The 17,909-nt window shown below is 44.8% G+C and overlaps 1 protein-coding gene across 1 annotated transcript; it reads left to right on the top strand.

Moving 5' to 3' along the window:
* Positions 1 to 327: 327 nt before the first annotated feature.
* Positions 328 to 11,640, top strand: SNIP1 (Smad nuclear interacting protein 1). Its single transcript, XM_043574517.1, has 4 exons — positions 328 to 669; positions 1,914 to 2,016; positions 8,621 to 9,219; positions 10,155 to 11,640. Exons 1-4 carry the CDS (start codon positions 434 to 436, stop codon positions 10,417 to 10,419), a joined length of 1,203 nt encoding a protein of 400 aa, XP_043430452.1. The 5' UTR covers positions 328 to 433; the 3' UTR covers positions 10,420 to 11,640.
* The last annotated feature ends 6,269 nt before the right edge of the window (positions 11,641 to 17,909 follow it).

Genomic DNA, 17,909 nt, shown 5'->3' with positions numbered 1-17,909 from the left:
CAATCACAGTTTGCGCACAATTTTTTATCCCGCTTCATTCGTTGAACAAGTCAGGGATTCCTCTGTCACAGTGTGTAAATAGCATTGCGAATGGCGACAGACCACCGATCGGCTGGCTAAACAGTTTCCTCCTGGTGGGCATTCAGATTGCCTCCGTGTTTAGTAATTACTAATAATGCCGCCACAAACAGCTTCGAGAGTAGTTTTTCTCCAGAAGTTTGCTTTTGACACCTTAAAACTCCCGCCAACCGGACCGGGCCCGTACAGTCCCGCCCCCCCGCCGAAGAGTCGCGATCACGTGCTTAACTCTCCGCCGCGAGGGTTTCTGGGAGAACACGGACCCGGAAGCGGAAGTCCAGGGGTCACCCGTCATTTCCTTTAGTGAGAGGAGCGCAACGGCTCTCTTTTTCCTTGGCTCGGCTGATATCTCAGCATGAAGGAGGTAAAGAGCGAGCGGGAGCGAGGGAGCCGACGGAGGCACCGCGACGGGGACATGGTGGCGGCGGCGGCGGCGGCGGTGGTGGTGAAGGTGAAGCAGGAGCGCCTCAGCCCGGAAGCCGCGCCTCCCGCCCACCGCCGCCCAGATTCCTCTGGCGGTAGCGCGTCCCCGCCGGCCGGCGAGCCGGGCCGCCCTGGTCACCGAGGGAACCGAGCCCGAGGAGGTAGCCGGTAAGTGGGAAGGCGCCCGGGACGGACTTGGGTCGGGCTCATTGAGAAAGGACAGGGCTAGCGTGAGAAACACACCTTGAATGCTGAGCGCAGCAGCTTGGATTTAATCCTAAGGTGGTGGAAGTGACCCGGTCGTGCTTGTGCTAAAGAATGTTTACTCCGGTACGTGTCACTTACGTTAAGCGCCTGATGCCTAATGGGCAGGATCCCCGCCCCGTCCTTCATCCCTGTGCCCAGCACGTGTCCGAGTACGGCCCAGCAGATAGCATTGATCAAGTTGAAATAAAAGATTTGCCCCATCTGTCTACAAATGGAGTGCTGTCGTTGGCTTCCCACTGATCTGCCTCCAGATGTTTCCCGTCGAGAGCCTAAGCGACCTACCTGGTAGAGGTTTAGAAGAAAAATGGTCTCTTGATAGACCCGTTGATTTATTCCTTCAACATAGTTTTTACTGCCTGTTAAAGACTGCCCTGGGTACTGGGGCCTCAAAGGTGAAGGAGATGGGCCGTGTCTGCCCTCGCGAAATTGAGACAAAGTAACAGAAAATAGTGTCAGTTAGTAACCAGTGTTAGGAAGAGGTTAAAACAGGAATGGGATAGAGCTTGAAGGCAAGTGAGAGAAGGCCTCTCTGAAAAGGTGCCATTTGAGTTGAGACCCAAATAAGAATAATCTAGCCTTGTAAAGATCCAGGCTGAGGAGACCCTGCGTGCCAAGAACCTGAAGCAGAATGAACGTGATTGTTCTAGAAATAGAAAAAAAGAGCACAGACCGTCTAGTGATCAAGGAGAGTGTGGTAGGAGTGAGGTGGGAGAGGGAGGAGATAGAGCCAGGGACTTGCTGACGGGTGGAGGTGATTGTTGGGGGTGGGGGGGTGGGTAGGGACCGCTGGTGGTGACAGTAAGGAGAGTCAAGGGTGTCTTCTGGGTGTTTGGCTTGAGGAGCAGGGTGCATGGTGGTGCCAGTTACTGAGATGGCAGAGACCGAGGGAGGAAAGGGTGTCGAGGGGTTGGGACGCAAGGATTATGCTCTGTGAGGACGTTCAGCAGGCAGCTGTGTATGTGGGTCTGGAACGCCAGGAAGACGTCAAGGCTTGGAGAGTGGAGCCCCTGCCTCCTTTAGCGTGAAAAGCAGAGGCGTTCACAAATGTGCTGTTTGTGTTAGTAGGTAAGCTTGATACTTGAAGTGAATTTACATGGGGGAAGGGAAATTGAGATAAAACCCTGTGTGTGCCATGCTCTGAAAAGGTCCCCAGCCAAAAAGAAAAACAAGTCCTCAGGGAGAAGAAGCAAGTCTCCACGAAGTAAGAGAAGCCGAAGCCCTCACCACTCGACAGTCAAAGTGAAGCAGGTAAGTGCGCTGAGATGTTTTGCTACTAGGTGCAAATCTAGAGCCTCTTCCCATCATAACTACAGAGTGCTTTGTATGTGTTTTACCTGTACCTGTGATGGGCTTTTCTAGAAACTGGGTTCTTGTGCTTGTTTTCTGCTTGTTTATGAAGCTAAACTTTTTTGTTTTAAGATCCTTGTTGATTCACATTCAGTTGTAAAAAAGGAAACGCAGAGGTGCTCTCTTTACCTTGTTACTCCCGCTGGCCCCGTCTTACGGAATTCTGGTACAGTATCACAAGGAGAATGTTGACGTCGCTGTGGTGCAGACGCAAAACATTTCCGTCGCCACAACGACCCATCCTGTTGTCCTTTTATAGTCCCGCCCACATCCCTCCCACCCTTAGCCCTCAAGTCCTGGCAACTTCTCATCTGTTCTCCAGTGTTGTCACTTCAAGAGCGTTATGTAAATGGAGTCATACGCATCACCTTTCGGGATTGGCTCTTTTCACTCAGCACGGTTCTTCTTCTTCGGAGATCCGTTCAGGTTGTTGTATCTGTCGGTAGTTCGTTCCTCTTTATTGCTGAGTGACACTCAGTGGTGTGGGTTTAACCATTTGCCCACTAAAGAACGTCGGGGTTGTTTGCAGTTCGGGGCTATTACATAGAAGGTTGTGATGGCACATTTGTGTACGGGTTTTTGTGTGGACATGTCTTCATTTCTCTGGGATCAATGCCCACGAGTGCAGTTGTTAGATTGTAAGGTCGTTGCCAGACCGTGTTCCGGAGTGTCTGGCTGCATTAGTTTGCTGGGGCTCCCATAACAAAACACCGCGGACTGGATGCTTGAAGCAACAGAAGTGAATTTTCTCATAGCTCTGGAGGCTAAAAGTCCAAGTTCAAGGTGTCAGCAGGTTTGCTTTCTCCGGAGGCCTCTTTCCTTGGCTTGCAAATGGCTGCCTTCTTGGCTGTGTCCTCACATGGGCTTTCCACCGTCGGCTCATCCCTGGTGTCTTCTCTTCGTGTAAGCATAGCAGTCATATTGGATTAGGGCTTTGCTGGCATTTTAACTTAACCGTGTCTTTAAAGACCTTATCTCAAAAAAAAGAAAGAAAGAGAGAGAGAGAGAGAAAGAAGAAAGGAAAGAAAGAAAGAAAGAAAGAAAGAAAGAAAGAAAGAAAGAAAGAAAGAAAGAATGAATACAAGAAATTCCACAAAAATGGTTACATTCTGGGGCGCCTGGGTGGCGCAGTCGGTTAAGCGTCCGACTTCAGCCAGGTCACGATCTCGTGGTCCGTGAGTTCGAGCCCCGCGTCGGGCTCTGGGCTGATGGCTCAGAGCCTGGAGCCTGTTTCCGATTCTGTGTCTCCCTCTCTCTCTCTGCCCCTCCCCTGTTCATGCTCTGTCTCTCTCTGTCCCAAAAATAAATAAACGTTGAAAAAAAAAAAAAAATGGTTACATTCAGAGGATGGGGTTGGGACTCGACATGATGCATCTTGGGGGTACACGATTCAGTCCATGACCGTGGCCGTGCTGCTTCACGTCCCACCGGTACTGTGCGTGACCCACTTTCTCTGTATCCTCCCTACTGCATTCTCAGCACGTGGTGTTGACGGTGTTTTTGTTTCAGCCATTCCAGCAGCCGTATAACGATATCTCATTGCGATTTTAATTTGCATTTCCTTGATGGCTAACGATGCTGAACATCGTTTCATGTGTTCATTTGTCATCTGTATATCCTGTCTGGTGAAATGTCCCTTCGTGGCTTTTGCCTGTTTTCTAGTTGGTATATTTGCTTCCTTACTGGTGAGTTTGTAGACTTCTTTGTATATTCTAGATACTAGGCCTTTTTGGGTATGTGATTGGCAAATACTTCCCTTCAGTCTTGTATCTTGTCTTTTTCTTCACACAGCAGGGTTTTTCTCAGCAAAAATGTTAAATTGTCATGAAGTTAAGCTTGTCAGCATTTACTTTTTATGTTTTATGGATCGTGCTTTTGGCGTCATGTCTAAGAACTTTATGCCTCGCTCTGGATCCCGAAGACGTGTTTTTTTCCCTACAAGTTTTACATTTAAGTTCATGATTTGAGTTTGTTTTGATATAAGGTGCAAGGCCTGGGTTGAGGTTCATTTTTTGTCTTGCCTTCCTTGAATTGCTTTTGTTCCTTAATCAGTTGGGGGTATGTGCATGGGTTTATTTCTGATTCTGTGTTCTGTTCCACTGATCTCTCTCATTCTGCCAATACCACACAGTCTTGATTATTGTCACTATATAGTAAGTTTTGAAATTGGGTAGATGGATTCCTCTTTGTTTCTTCTTCTTAAAAATGGCTTAGCTTTACTAGTTCTTTGTCTTTCCGTATAAATTTTAGAACAATCTTGTCTGTGTCTAAAAAAAAAAATCTTGCTAGGATTTGGATAGAAATCACATGAAGCTGTATTTTGGGAAGAATTGGCTTTTTACTAGATTGACTCTTCCAATCCATGAACACTGTACGTGTCATTTGTTTGGATTTTTTTTTTTAATTCTTTTAAAGTATGTATGTATGTATTTATTTTGAGAGAGAGCACATGCATGCACGTGCACATGCACGAGTGGGGGTAGGGGAGAGAGGGTAGGGGAGAGAATCCCAAGCAGGCCCCACGCTCAGCACGGAGCCCGACTCAGGGGTCAGTCTCACAAACTGTGAGATCGTGACCTGGGCCGAAACCAAGAGTCATGTGCTCAATGGATTGAGCCACCCAGGTGCCCCTATTTAGATCTTTGATTTATTTCTTCCACGTTTATAATTTTCAGCATTCAAGTTCTACATAAATTTTGTTAGATTACACAAAGTTTTTTCTTTGGTGGAGTGATGGTGAGTGATATTTTAAACTGCAGTCCACATGTTCTGTTCGTTGCTAATATATAGAAATATAATGAGTTTTTGGGGTGCCTGTTTGGGATTCTCTCTCTCTGCCCCTCCCCCTGCTCACGTTGTGCTCTAGTGTTCTCTCTCTTTCTCAAAATAAACTTGAAAAACATGTGTGTATAATTGATTTTTGTGTTTTTGTTATATCCTGTGACCTCATTGAACTCAACTTCTTTATTCCAGGAGGACTTTTTTGTAGATTCTTGGTTTTTTTTTTTTTTTATATAGACCATCATATCTTCATATAGAGGCAGTTTTATTTGTTCCTTTACAATCTGTATGTGTTTTATTTCCTTGTCTTGCCTTGTTGCATTAGCTAGGACTTCCAGCACTATGTCGAATGAGAGTAGTGAGAGCAGACACCCTTGCTTTGCCCTCAATCTTGAGAGACAAGCATTCAGTCTTTTTAAAGAAATTCTGTTAACAGCATGCTAATAGGCATTAAGAAAATGTATTTTCGTGTTAATTTGACAGGCTATGGGTCAGCTTTCTGCTACCTTAAAGATATAAAGCCAGGCAGCCTTGATGGTCTGCATATAAATTGATCAGGCCCTGCCCTAGCTGTCTCAGGATACAGCCACGAGAACCACACCACCCATACTAGGCCTGTCAAACCGCTTGTACTTTTTCAGGTTTTTGTTTTTTTCAGTGCACAACTGGCAGCCTTTTACCTGGGGTTTCTAAATGAACATTTTACAATAAATCCTGAGACTTTTATTTATTTTTTATTGTTTTAATGTTTTTTATTTATTTTTGAGAGAAAGAACGTGAGGGGGGAAGGGGTGGAGAGAGAGAGGGAGACAGAATCCGAAGCAGGCTCCAGGCTCTGAGCTGTCAGCACAGATCCTGACGTGGGGCTTGAACCCATGAACCGTGAGATCATGACCTGAGCTGAAGTAGGACACTCAACCGACTGAGCCACCCAGGTTCCCCAAATCCTGAGACTTTTAGAATGGAACTTTGCTGGGGCACCTGGGTGGCTCAGCCAGTTAAGCGTCCGGCTTTGGCTCCTGTCACGATCTCACAGCTCATGAGTTTGGGCGCGTGTAGGGCTCTGTGCTGACAGCTCAGAGCTGGAGCCTGCTTCTGATTCTGTGTCTCCATCTCTCTCTGCCCCTCCCCTGCTCATTCTCTCTCTCTCTCTCTCCCTCCCTCTCAAAAATACATAAAAACATTTAGAATGGAACTTTTCTGTGCTTATTGTTTTTGAAGTATCTTTATTTGCTTATCTGTGCTAACTTCCCTCCTGACCTTAAATTATCTCTTTAAAAGCTAATTTCTGTGTATTAACCAGCTGGAAACTTGGAAGTGACTTTCAAGCAAAAGGGCTTGACAGTTGAAACTAAGTGACTTTCACATGGGTTAATTCTAAGGAGGAATGCACACACCCTGTGACTTAGGCATGACTTGTGCTTGCAGGTATTCTTTTCTCCACCACTGAACGACCATTTAATAAATAAATTTATCGATTGCGTGCTCATTGTAAGAACACCCAAGTATGTAAAATGAAAGGTGAGAGTATGGCATACGTAACGTGTGGTTACTTCTGTTATCCCCAATTGCAGCCCCCAACAGAAAAATCACGTGAGTCCCCAGAGGCAACCATTTTATTTCTTACTTATTTTATTTTCATTTTTTAAGTTTTTAAATGTTTATTTAGTTTTGAGAGAGAGAGACAGAGCGTGAGCTGGGGAGGGGCAGAGAGTGGGGGGGGGGGGGGACACACAGAATTGGAAGCAGATTCAAGGCTGTGAGCTGTTAGCACAGAGCCTGACATGGGGCTCAAACTCCCGAACTGTGAGATCATGACCTGAACCAAAGTTGGATGTTAACTGACTGAGCTACCCAGGTGCCCCAGAGGCAACCGTTTTAATAGTTTGATATTTATTCTTCAAGACTCCATTACTTTTTTCTTTTATGTTTTAGTATGTGTCTTAACATGCAGTTGTTTGGGGGAGGGGCAGAGGGAGGGGCATAGAGGATCCGAAGTGGGCTCTGTACAGACAGCAGAGGACCCGACATGGGGGCTTGAACTCATGAACCACGAGATCATGACTTAACCTGAAGTCAGACACTCAGCTGACTGAGCCACCCAGGTGCTCCCATAGAGTTTTTTTGTTTTTTGTTTTAATGTTTATTTTTGAGAGAGAGAGAGAGAGAGAGAGAGAGAGAGAGAGAGTGTGTGTGTGTGTGTGTGTGTGTGTGTGTGTGTTTGAGCGGGAGAGGGGCAGAGAAAGAGGGAGACACAGAACCCGAAGCAGGCTCCAAGCTCTGAGCTCTCAGTGTAGAGCCCAGTGCGGGGCTCAAACCCATGGACTGCAAGTTCATGACCTGACCCCAAGTGGGACGAAGTTGGATCATGAACTGACTGAGCCACCCAGGCACCCCGCAGAATTTTTAATTAAAAAATGGAACCATATTATATATACTATACTGCTTATCAGTAATTGAAATTTTAGTTATTTTGTATTATCTGGTTATGTAATTTGTCATATTTTTTTCTTTAGTTTTTGCTAATTTTGCTTGGTCCACACGTATTTGAAATGAAGACTGAGAATTAGTCATTGGAATAGTGCGTGTATACAGCCTTATGGGAATTAGAATTCACAGAAGGTGGGGGTGATGACCCAGAGTCTGTGGCTTGTTGTGACTCATTTAATCAGGGATAAAGGACATAATGAGATTAGTCCTGGCAAATGTACTCAAGGTAAGTGGTGGTGGCAAGCTTGTGAATATCTTAAGGTAGGAGGGATAGGCATTGGAAACCCCCTCTTGATGCTTGTCTTGGAGGCTAAAAAGTCTCAAAAACCAGAGTCCTGCTCGGAGTAAGCAGGCCCACTCTTGAGAGTGGGTGGCCAGGAGAAGGCCTTGGGAGCCCGGGAGGCAGTGAGAACTCAGTGCTCAGGTGTACCTTTTTACCCTTTCCGGGTGGGGTAGCCTTGCTTACAGTGTGCGGGGCTCTGTCTTGAACTCTGATGCTTTGGTTATTAGTAAGGATAAGCTTGTTATATTCACGTGTTCATTAGGTACTTATTTGTTAATGAAAATTACGTGTTAATATCTTTTGCCTGTTTTTTTCTGTTGAATTATTTTTGTTACTGATTTATTTTTTTAATGATATATTAATAGATGTTATATGTTTCAAACAGTTTATATCAGGCTGATTTTCAATACTGAGTCTTTTTCAAGAAACCGTGGTATGTTTCTTCATTTTTTCAGGTTTTTAAAAACCATCTATCAGTAAATTTTTATAGGTTTCTTTTTACATGCCTTGCATATTTCTTAAATGTATTCCTGAGTATTGAATATTTTTTATTATTGTTGAAATGAGATCTTTTAAAATTATAATTACTTTTTTCTCATTTTTGACACAAGAGGAAACTGGCTTTCTTTCTTCACATGTTTATCTTGTACGTGACTACTTAACTGTCTCTGTTAGTTGTATTTTCTGTATGTGCTTCCTTACAAGATTGCCAATAGCTCCATTTATTTCTAGGGCTCTGAACTTGGGCTTGCAGTGTTAGAGCTGTAGTTGGTGACAGCATGGAAATAGTCTGTGTAGCCTTGCAAGGGAACATAACCACCGCTGCCCACCTTATTTCTGTGGGACATTTTGCTCTGAGTGCCAAAGTCCAAATCACAAATGGCTTTTCGAATGCAGCTTGTTCACAGGTTGTGGGCTGCCTTTAATTTACTGGATCTTTTTGAATTTCAGGAACGTGAGGATCATCCCCGGAGAGGACGGGAAGATCGGCAGCACAGGGAACCATCAGGCCAGGAACACAGGCGAGCTAGGAATAGCGACCGTGACAGACACAGGGGCCATTCCCACCAGAGGAGAAGCTCTAATGAGAGGCCTGGGAGTGGGCAGGCTCAGGGACGGGACCGAGACATTCAGAACCTCCAGGCTCAGGACGCAGAGCGGGAGTTTTACAATGCCCGACGACGGGAGAATCGCCAGAAGAACGAAGTTAGTGCCGGCGGTAATGAGCCTCAGGAGTTGGCTCCCCGACCTGGTGGCAACAGTAAGGACAAAGAGGCGCCCGCTAAAGAAAAGCCAAGCTTTGAACTTTCTGGGGCACTTCTTGAGGATACCAACACTTTCCGGGGTGTCGTCATTAAATACAGTGAGCCCCCAGAAGCACGGATCCCCAAAAAACGGTGGCGCCTCTACCCCTTTAAAAATGATGAGGTGCTTCCCGTCATGTACATCCATCGGCAGAGCGCCTACCTCCTGGGCCGGCACCGCCGCATAGCGGACATCCCAATTGATCATCCCTCCTGCTCAAAGCAGCACGCGGTCTTTCAGTATCGGTGAGTGTTTGTAGGAAGAACCAGGAGTGTGGGTAGACGCCGACAGTGTGAGGATTACTAACATTTGTGTACACGTGCTTGCGGCAGAATGCCACACTCCTCGGATCTAATCTTTGTCTTAGATTATGAGAATGTGTGTGGCATCTGTGTTAGCCGCGTCTGTATTTGGCAGTTTGTGGAGTGCGTCTGTTACCGTTTGGTGCTCGTGACAATCCTGTGAGGAGGACAGGTCACACATCAATATCCCCATTTGAAAGGTGTGAAGACTGAAGGTCAGCTTCAGAGTTAGCGCCCTTGACGCTGGAGTCAAAATGCACTGCTTTATTCCCGTTGGGACAGGAGATAAGATAGGTTGAAACATGGGTGAAAGAAGCATCGTGTTGATTGTAAACAGCACAAAAGTGTTTCTTCTTTTTCTTGTTCTTTTTTAATTTTTTAACATTTATTTATTTTTGAGAGAGAGAGAAAACGAGCAGGGGAGGGGCAGAGAGGGAGACACAGAAACCGAAGCAGGCTCCAGGCTCTGAGCTATTGGCACAGAGCCTGACACAGGGCTTGAACCCATGGACCATGAGATCATGACCGGAGCCAAAGTCGGATGCCCAACCGACTGAGCCACCCAGGCGCCCCTAAAAGTGTTTTTTCTTAATCACAACAAGAGGTCTTGGATTCTGATGTTAAACTTTTGATCTGCCATGAATTTCCTGGTCTACTCCCTCAGCAACCAGTTCCCACCTTTTCTACTAAGTATATTTATTAACTTGCTCATAATTTCAAAATCCAGGGCCATACCATCCCCTTGATTTCCTGGAGTTGACTCGAACTGTGTTCAGGCCAGGTAATTGACATCCTGTGTGTAGGCTGTGTTAGGAAAATAACGGGAGGGCCTCGAGACGGGATTTTGCTCACAGGTTTCTCTCTTTTATCTCTGCTAGGCTTGTGGAATATACCCGTGCTGATGGTACAGTTGGCCGAAGGGTGAGGCCCTACATCATTGACCTTGGCTCAGGCAATGGAACATTCTTGAATAACAAGCGCATTGAGCCACAGAGATACTATGAACTAAAGGAAAAGGACGTACTTAAATTTGGGTTCAGCAGCAGAGAGTATGTCCTGCTTCACGAGTCCTCTGACACCTCCGAAGTAGACAGGAAAGAAGATGAGGATGACGAGGAGGAGGAGGAAGTATCTGACAGCTAGCAAACTAAGAACCAACCCAAACTCTGGAGAGACCTCTTCTTTCTTTGAAGGTTTTGGGATTGACTCGGAGAGTACAAGGGTGCTCTCTGTAATGCCTCTTATTGCCTTAAGTCTTTCCTCTGTTGCTGACCAGCGTATGTTCTAGTATAAGAAAACTGACCTATGTTTGGTTGAACTTTTTCCTGTGGCACATCAGCCACTCGCCTATGGGCATTTGTTTTCAGAACAGTCTCACCAACACATCGTGTTTCAGTAGAAGCATTGTGGCTTTAGTTGGTGCTTCCAGAACTGCTGCCTAGGAGACTATAAACCCTTGGATAAAGGGGAACTGTGGCTTGTTCTCTTTGTACAGTTACTTTATTTATATAGCTGTTAAGCTTCGTGGACTGGGTTTGTTTTTGTTTTGGGGGCAACCCCCTGAACAGAGAATCTTACTAAGCTTTGGTTGTCACCAAAACAGCCTCCAGTATATACCAAAGCTTTGACCTGGTTGAGCTCTTGAGTCACAGAGGTTGATTTTTGCACTTCATTTTGGGGGGGAGGGGTGGGAACGTACCACATGACCTCATTATTGATTATTGGACTTGAACAGATGCTTTATGGAACCTGCTTCAGCATGGACTGTATAGGAAGGTCCTGGCTTCTGCCAGTGGGTGCGGATGTAATGTCACAAGAAGCTGAACTGGAGCATAGATCTGTTTCTTGTGAAGAGTTCTGATTTCTCCATAGAGCATGTACAGAACAATTTTGATCATCTGTTCAACTTTGCATTTTCATTCAAATGTTATCTCCTTCCTTCTTTGCAAAACAGTGTCAGTTTCGTAGCAGGGTCCTTGCTTTATTCTAACAACATATGTATATGTCTAAAGGAGGTTGTGTAGTTTACACATTTCATCTTTTCAAAAACTGTTCAGAGAGGTTGTATTTATCTTCCCAAGGCCAGAAAGCAAGGGAATTGCCCTGTTTCCTAATTTTCCACCAGAGGAATATGTGTAAGTAGCAGAGTCCTAACTACTTGCATATATCGTGTGTTTGTGCGTATGTGTGTATATATAACATTGCGTGTGAAAGAGCTGCATATTGATTTTCATATGGGAATGTTTTGTGACGTAAATGTAATACTACATTATAGGCAAAGGCCTCCCTGCATTTGAAGAGCAGGTTTTCATTTATATGTATTTTTGGGATAAAAAAATAATAATAATAAAATTTGTAAATACAGCCCCATTTCAAAAGGTTATCCTTTCCTAGCAGAGAGGGCCTTCCTTGTGTTTATAGGGCCATTTGCAGCTACGGGAATCTTAGTATTTGTGAGGTAAAAATAGCTAGTTGCAGGGGCTGACTTGGGAGGGGCAGGGGTGACACCAGGAAGAGTGAACTTGGGACCAGCAGCAGCTCTGCAAGCCAGACCCTCACATGTCAGCGAGTGAGTGCTAGTCCTGTTGAAGCAGCAGTGTTTTCTGAATTGGCAGTGAAGGGGCTTTCCTTTCCAGAACAGTCCGTTGGGGCAGGTTATACATAGCAGGCCTTGCCCCAGTTGACCCCTGTCCCTGCTCTGTTGCCCTCAGGTGGTCACCTGGCGGGAGAAAGGAGCGGCAATGCAACTTGGTGCTGCCGTCTGCCTTCCTCTTTGAAAAGTATGATGTCGTTAGATTGTCTTCTTCACCATTGTTTTTCCGTTGAGGTCCCACCTACCCATGTGGACTTGGGGCTAAGTGCTGACTAGTGTGGAGGAGGGACAGCTGACTAACATTTATGCAAAAGAAAGGAGATGTTCCCTTTAAAGAGTGAATACGAAAGGAGGTCAGTTAGATGTAGGGAAGCTCTAACAACCAAAGAGCAGTTAGCATTCCCTCTGCCATGTGCTCCACCCTGGCCCCTGGCCACGGTAACTGCTACCTTCCCAACTTTCCTATCTGCCATAGACCCCTAATTGCACCTGTGCCCGTCTCAAAGGTAGGTTTTGTTTTGATGGATCCAAACTGATGGCTTTCTCTTGCTGGGATTAGGCAATAACCTGGCTTCCAGGGCCTCCTGTTCAGTTTGTGCTCCTACTACTGCTTCTAGGTAGCCTTGGGCTTCGGTGGAAACACCATCGATCTGGGCAACATGATAGATGACCACTTTGCCTATGTTCTTCAAGAAGGGGTCCCAATTGTGAAGTAAACTTGCTTTAGCAGAGGAATAACTTTCTGCATTCAGAGATTCTTGATGCCAAATATCTGGGCATCCTTTTGAATTTTAATTCCTTTAAGCCTGGGTGGCTTAGTTGGTTGTCTGACTCTTGATTTTGGCTCTGATCATGATCCCAGGGTCATGGGCTTGAGCCCCACGTCAGGCTCCACACTCAGCGTGGAGCCTGCCTGGGATTTTCTCTCTCAATCTCTCTCTCTCCCACTGCCCCTCTCCCCAGCGTGCTCTCTTCCCTCTCTAAAAATATACATGTATATTTTTTATCTCCCTCTCTCTCTCTCTCTGTCTCTCTCAAGAGACCCGGCCCATCTCTAAAACCAGATATCACCAGCAGACTTCTCATTTGAAGTTGACATAATCCTAAAGCTTTCTTCTTGCAACTTCTTTATTCTCCACCTAGTCTCCACCTTGGCTGCAAATCATCGCTGTCAAAATCAAGCCATCTGCAAAACAGCCCTTTGTTTCTGAGCCCCTCCCCTAAATCCTCTCTGATGATCTACAGTTCTGCTGTGGTGTAGGACAGAATCTGCAGATTTTCCCCATCAAGCCTCTCCCTAGGCCCCTAGTTCCCTATTAGTACATGGACAAAGGACCCCTCGCTCGTTGAGTGCACCTGGTGATGTAGCTTTCGAATACTTTGATTGTAACCTGGTGATAAGTAAAAGAGTAATCAATTCAGATAACTGGAGTTGTATTCTTGTATGGAGTATGCCAGTATACAATAGAGCTTGATTTTAAAAGGCTTACAACTGAAATACAGATTTCAGGTTGATAATTATTTGATACGGTGCACAGATGGTTGTATTTTTTAACATCCTCCCCTTTGTGGAAATTAGTTGTGGTGTGGATGTGGCGAATGCGATGAGATGATGGCATGTTAGTGAAAGCCTAAGCGGGGCACGCATACAGCACGCCAGCAGTGCCTGCTTGTGTGATGGCGTTCTGAGCCCACAACATTCCTGCGTTTGTGCGTTTGTACAGGTGAGAAGCCTGCTTGACTTAAAGCTTTGCAAGGTAAAGCTTCATCTGGTCTCTTGGGTAAAGTTTCCATTTATCGAATGGGAAACAATTGAAAAAGACCGTTGATTTGCTCACATTTACTCCAAAGTTGAAGTGAGTTAATTCAACAAACAATTGCATAAGCATACTATGCTAACAGTTGGTTTACAATTGTGAATTAGAAACGGCAGTCATTTGGAGGTGGGCTGTACCTTGTGCGAGACTTGGCATTTGAGGTGTGCCTTAGAGCACAGGTTGATTTGGAACCCAGTAGTAGAGGTGGCATTGTTTCAGACTGAGCAGTCCAGGGGACAGCAGGACTGGAGCGGAGTATGTAGAAGGAGTCCTGTAAAATGAACCTGTTTACCTGAAGTCCCACAGCCAGGCAGGCAGGGGTAGAGCTAGGATAAGAAATCACCTCCGTCCTGGTTCAGTGGTCATTTTCTCTAGACTGTTCCTCCTGCCTCCCTAACAGTGCTTAGTAGATGGATTTGGAAAAGACAACTGGTTTATTAGGCTGCTTGATTCGTAGTGGGCTCAAAGATACCACAGTGGATGAGCCTTTCAGGGGTAGAGAGTGGCTCAGGAAAATCTTAACCTCACCATGTCAGAGCTGCTCGGAAATCATCATGTTCATTCATAAAAATATACAGACATTCGATAATCAGGTGCCTAACAAGTGCCATGAGCCGATACTTCAATAAGGAGCACTTTCTATGTACAAGGCACAATTTTAACCATTTTCATAAGCATTAACACATACACTGACATCCTATAACCCTGTGATGCAGGCTTGTGTTATCCTATTTTGCAGATGCAAAAACTGAAGCACAAAGAGGTTAAGGTCGCACTGGGATTCAAACCCAATCTGGTTCCAGATGCCACACTCTTAGCCACTGTGATACACTGCCTTTTGAATAGTTGTGAAATGTATAAAGTCTGGCCATTGCAGAGCAACATAACCAGCAGCTACAGGCTACTAGATAGGAGAAAATTGGGGATTGTGGAAGCATAGTGGAATGGGATTTAACAAAGCCCTGGGAGTCAGGGAGGTATGAGCAGTTAGCCAGAAGAGGTCAGTGGGGTTGAGGAGAGAAAGGAATATTTCTAGGCAGACAGACTGGCACTTAGAACAGCCTGAGGTGATAAACTAATGAGGTTTTTGGAAGCATTCGAAGTTCAATAGGGGAAACAGATTTCTGGTGTCTGTTCATGATGAACTAAGTTGTTTGTTTGTTTTTTAACTCTCCTGCTGCAAGAAGCCGAAACCTCTGGATAAAATATAAGCAAAAACATTTCTGAAAGCATCCAGGAACGGACAAATTAGTAAAAATGTTTTCGGGCCGAAAGTGAAGAAAAACAAGAATCCAGGGAGAAATGGAGCACAGGTGCCTGGAAACCACATTTGATCTAAAGGCAAACCACATTTGATTTCAGCAAATCAGACCTTACCCTAGGTTGAATGGGACAGAATCAAAATCCAGAGCCCACATACAATGGATAGACTGTTAGAAGATGTTTCCCCCAAAAAGCTGGCATGCCAAAGGGCTATCCTTGTCACAGTAAAAGAGGTGATCAGAAATCAAATCCTCCCAGGGACTTGCAGCCTGAGAGCTCAGAAAAATTCAAGCCTTGAACTTGGTTTAAGATGACCCTGTACTATTGATGCCTTCCGGTGTATGATAGAAGAAATGAAATTACTTTTTAGAGGAAGGGATTTTTTTATCTCCCCTCCCGTTCTTTCCACACTCTTTTCCTGCGGAGATAGAATTACTTTTTTAAAGCATAAAAGAAAAGGTACTATAGGTGAGAACCAACAGGAATAACAAACTGGTTCTCAAAAGATTTTAGATACTTGATTTAAGATACTATAAAATGTTCATGGTTACTGTTTTCAAAGAAAAAAATGGTAACTTGCAAATTCAGGGAATAAGAAATGGCAAAAAGTGAAGTGGAAAATTTTTGAAAGACCAACCAAAACTTTTAGAAATGAGAAATACAATCTGGAAACCCATCAGTGGATGGCTTTAACAGAAGCTTCAGGGAGAATTAGTGAACTGGAAGATAGAAATTATCCAGGCATATGAATTTAACAAATCACATGGGCCAATATCTCAAAAACTGTAAATTACCAAAATTCACCTGATATGAAATAGAGCATCTGAGGGGCGCCTGGGTGGCTCAGTCGGTTAAGCCGCCGGCTTCGGCTCAGGTCATGATCTTGCGGTCCGTGAGTTCAAGCCCCGCATCGGGCTCTGTGCTGACAGCTCAGAGCCTGGAGCCTGTTTCAGATTCTGTGTCTCCCTCTCTCTGACCCTCCCCCGTTCATGCTCTGTCTCTCTCTGTCTCAAAAATAAATAAACGTTAAAAAAAAAAGAAATTTCAGAAATAGAGCATCTGAATAGTCCTATAACTATTTGAGGAACTGAATTTATAATTTAAAGTTTCCAAAGAAAAATCCAGGCCTAGATGGTGATGGTTTCACTGAAGACATCTACCAAATTTTAAGAAGAATTAGCACCATTCTATACCATCTCTGCCAGAAATTAGAGTATCAGGCAATACCTTCTTAACTCATTTAATGAGGACAGTATTACTTTGCTATTGTAGCCAGATAGGAGATACCAAAAAGGAAGAGAGAGAGGCAGAGAAAAAGAAAAAGAAAAAAACCCTACAGACTATTATCCCATAAATTTAGCCATAAAAATCCTGGATATTCTATTAGCAAATTGAATCCAGCATACATAAAAAGAACTATACAACATGGCCAAGTGAGGTTTATTCCACGTAGGCAAGACGGGTTCAACATACAGAAATAAATCTATATAATCCACTATCCCAAGAGGCTAGAGGAAAAAAATCATGATCATGTCAATTGGACGTAGAAAAAAAGCATTTGACAAAATTCAATACCCGTTCGTGATAAAACTATCAGTAAACCAGGAGTAGAGGGGGAACTGTCTCAATAAAGAGCTTCTACAAAAATCCTACAGCTAATGTACTTAATGGTGAAAGACTGAATACTTTCCTCCTAAAATAGGGAATGAGTCAAGGATGTCCACTATGACCACTCTTACAACTGGAAGTCCTACCTAGCACAGTAAGACAAGAAAAAGAAAGAAAAAAGCATACAAATTGGGAAGAGAAAAATAAAAGCCCTTATTTGCTGATGAAATGATTGTCTATGTAAAAAATCCTAAGGAATCTACAATAAAACCCTCCTAGAATTAATAGGGGAGTCTGGCAAGATTTCAGGTTACAAGATCAACACACAAAAGAAATTATGCATAATGCAGCAGAGAAAAAAGATGGGGGAAAACACAGTGGGTTAACAAAAATAAAGGATTATTAGCTTTAATCCGAGTTCCAGAAGGAGAGGAAAATGAGGCAGAGGAATATCTGAAGAAAACGAGCTGAGAATTTCCCAGAACTAGTGGAAGATACCAATCCACACAGACTGTAGAAACCCAAACACTCCCCCCAACCCCCACCCCCCAAAAATCCCATTCATGATAGTGAAATTGCAGAACCTTGAAAAATGGGGAGAGTGGAGGCTGGTGAAGTAAGCAAGGGCCAAAGGAAAACAAAGTTAACGATACTGGAATTAATGATAAAAACGAGTATTTGCATAATCGTTGTTACTTGCCAAGCCCCTACGTGAAGGGATTTACTTCTCCCGGCAAGGGTACTGGGTAGGTACTATTATTACCTCCATTTTACAGATGAGGGATTTTGACTAGCGAGATGTCGTTACTTGCCCCAAATGGCACAGCTTATCAATGGTAGAGGCAGGATTCTGAACGAGGTAGTTCTGGCTTCGGCTTGTGATCTTAACCACTACACAAACTGGTCTCTCTAAAGGGCAACGGGAAGCCATTGAAAGATTTTAACCAGGGGAGTGACACCACACCTGCTTTCCAAACGCTGATCCCCTCGGCACCACTGTGGATAAAGATCAAAGAGAGCTAAGGGTGGAAACAGGAGGCTGTGGGGATAATGGGGCCAAACACAGGGCCTGGACGAGGGCGAGGTGGCAGACAAAGCAAGTGAGCTGCTGGCTCTTCCGGCGGCGAGTCCTCAGGACTCGGGGTTTTGCATGGGAGAGGACAGCGACGATGGTATTCACGTTTCCCACTTGGGCAGTTCGGCGGACAGTGAAAGTCATTCACTGAGGTGACTTGCCAGGAGTCTGGTTTTGGACAAAGTGAATTTGTGGTGTCTGTGACGCCCCGCCGGCCACCGAGGGGGTCAAGAGCGGCTAGGAGCCAGAGCAAGGCCCACCGCCGACTCGTCCAGGC

This window comes from Prionailurus bengalensis, chromosome C1 (genome assembly GCF_016509475.1).
Source record: "Prionailurus bengalensis isolate Pbe53 chromosome C1, Fcat_Pben_1.1_paternal_pri, whole genome shotgun sequence".
NCBI lineage: Eukaryota > Metazoa > Chordata > Mammalia > Carnivora > Felidae > Prionailurus > Prionailurus bengalensis.
The sequence above is the reverse complement of the archived record's forward strand: the minus strand, read 5'-3'. Positions and strand labels throughout refer to the sequence as shown.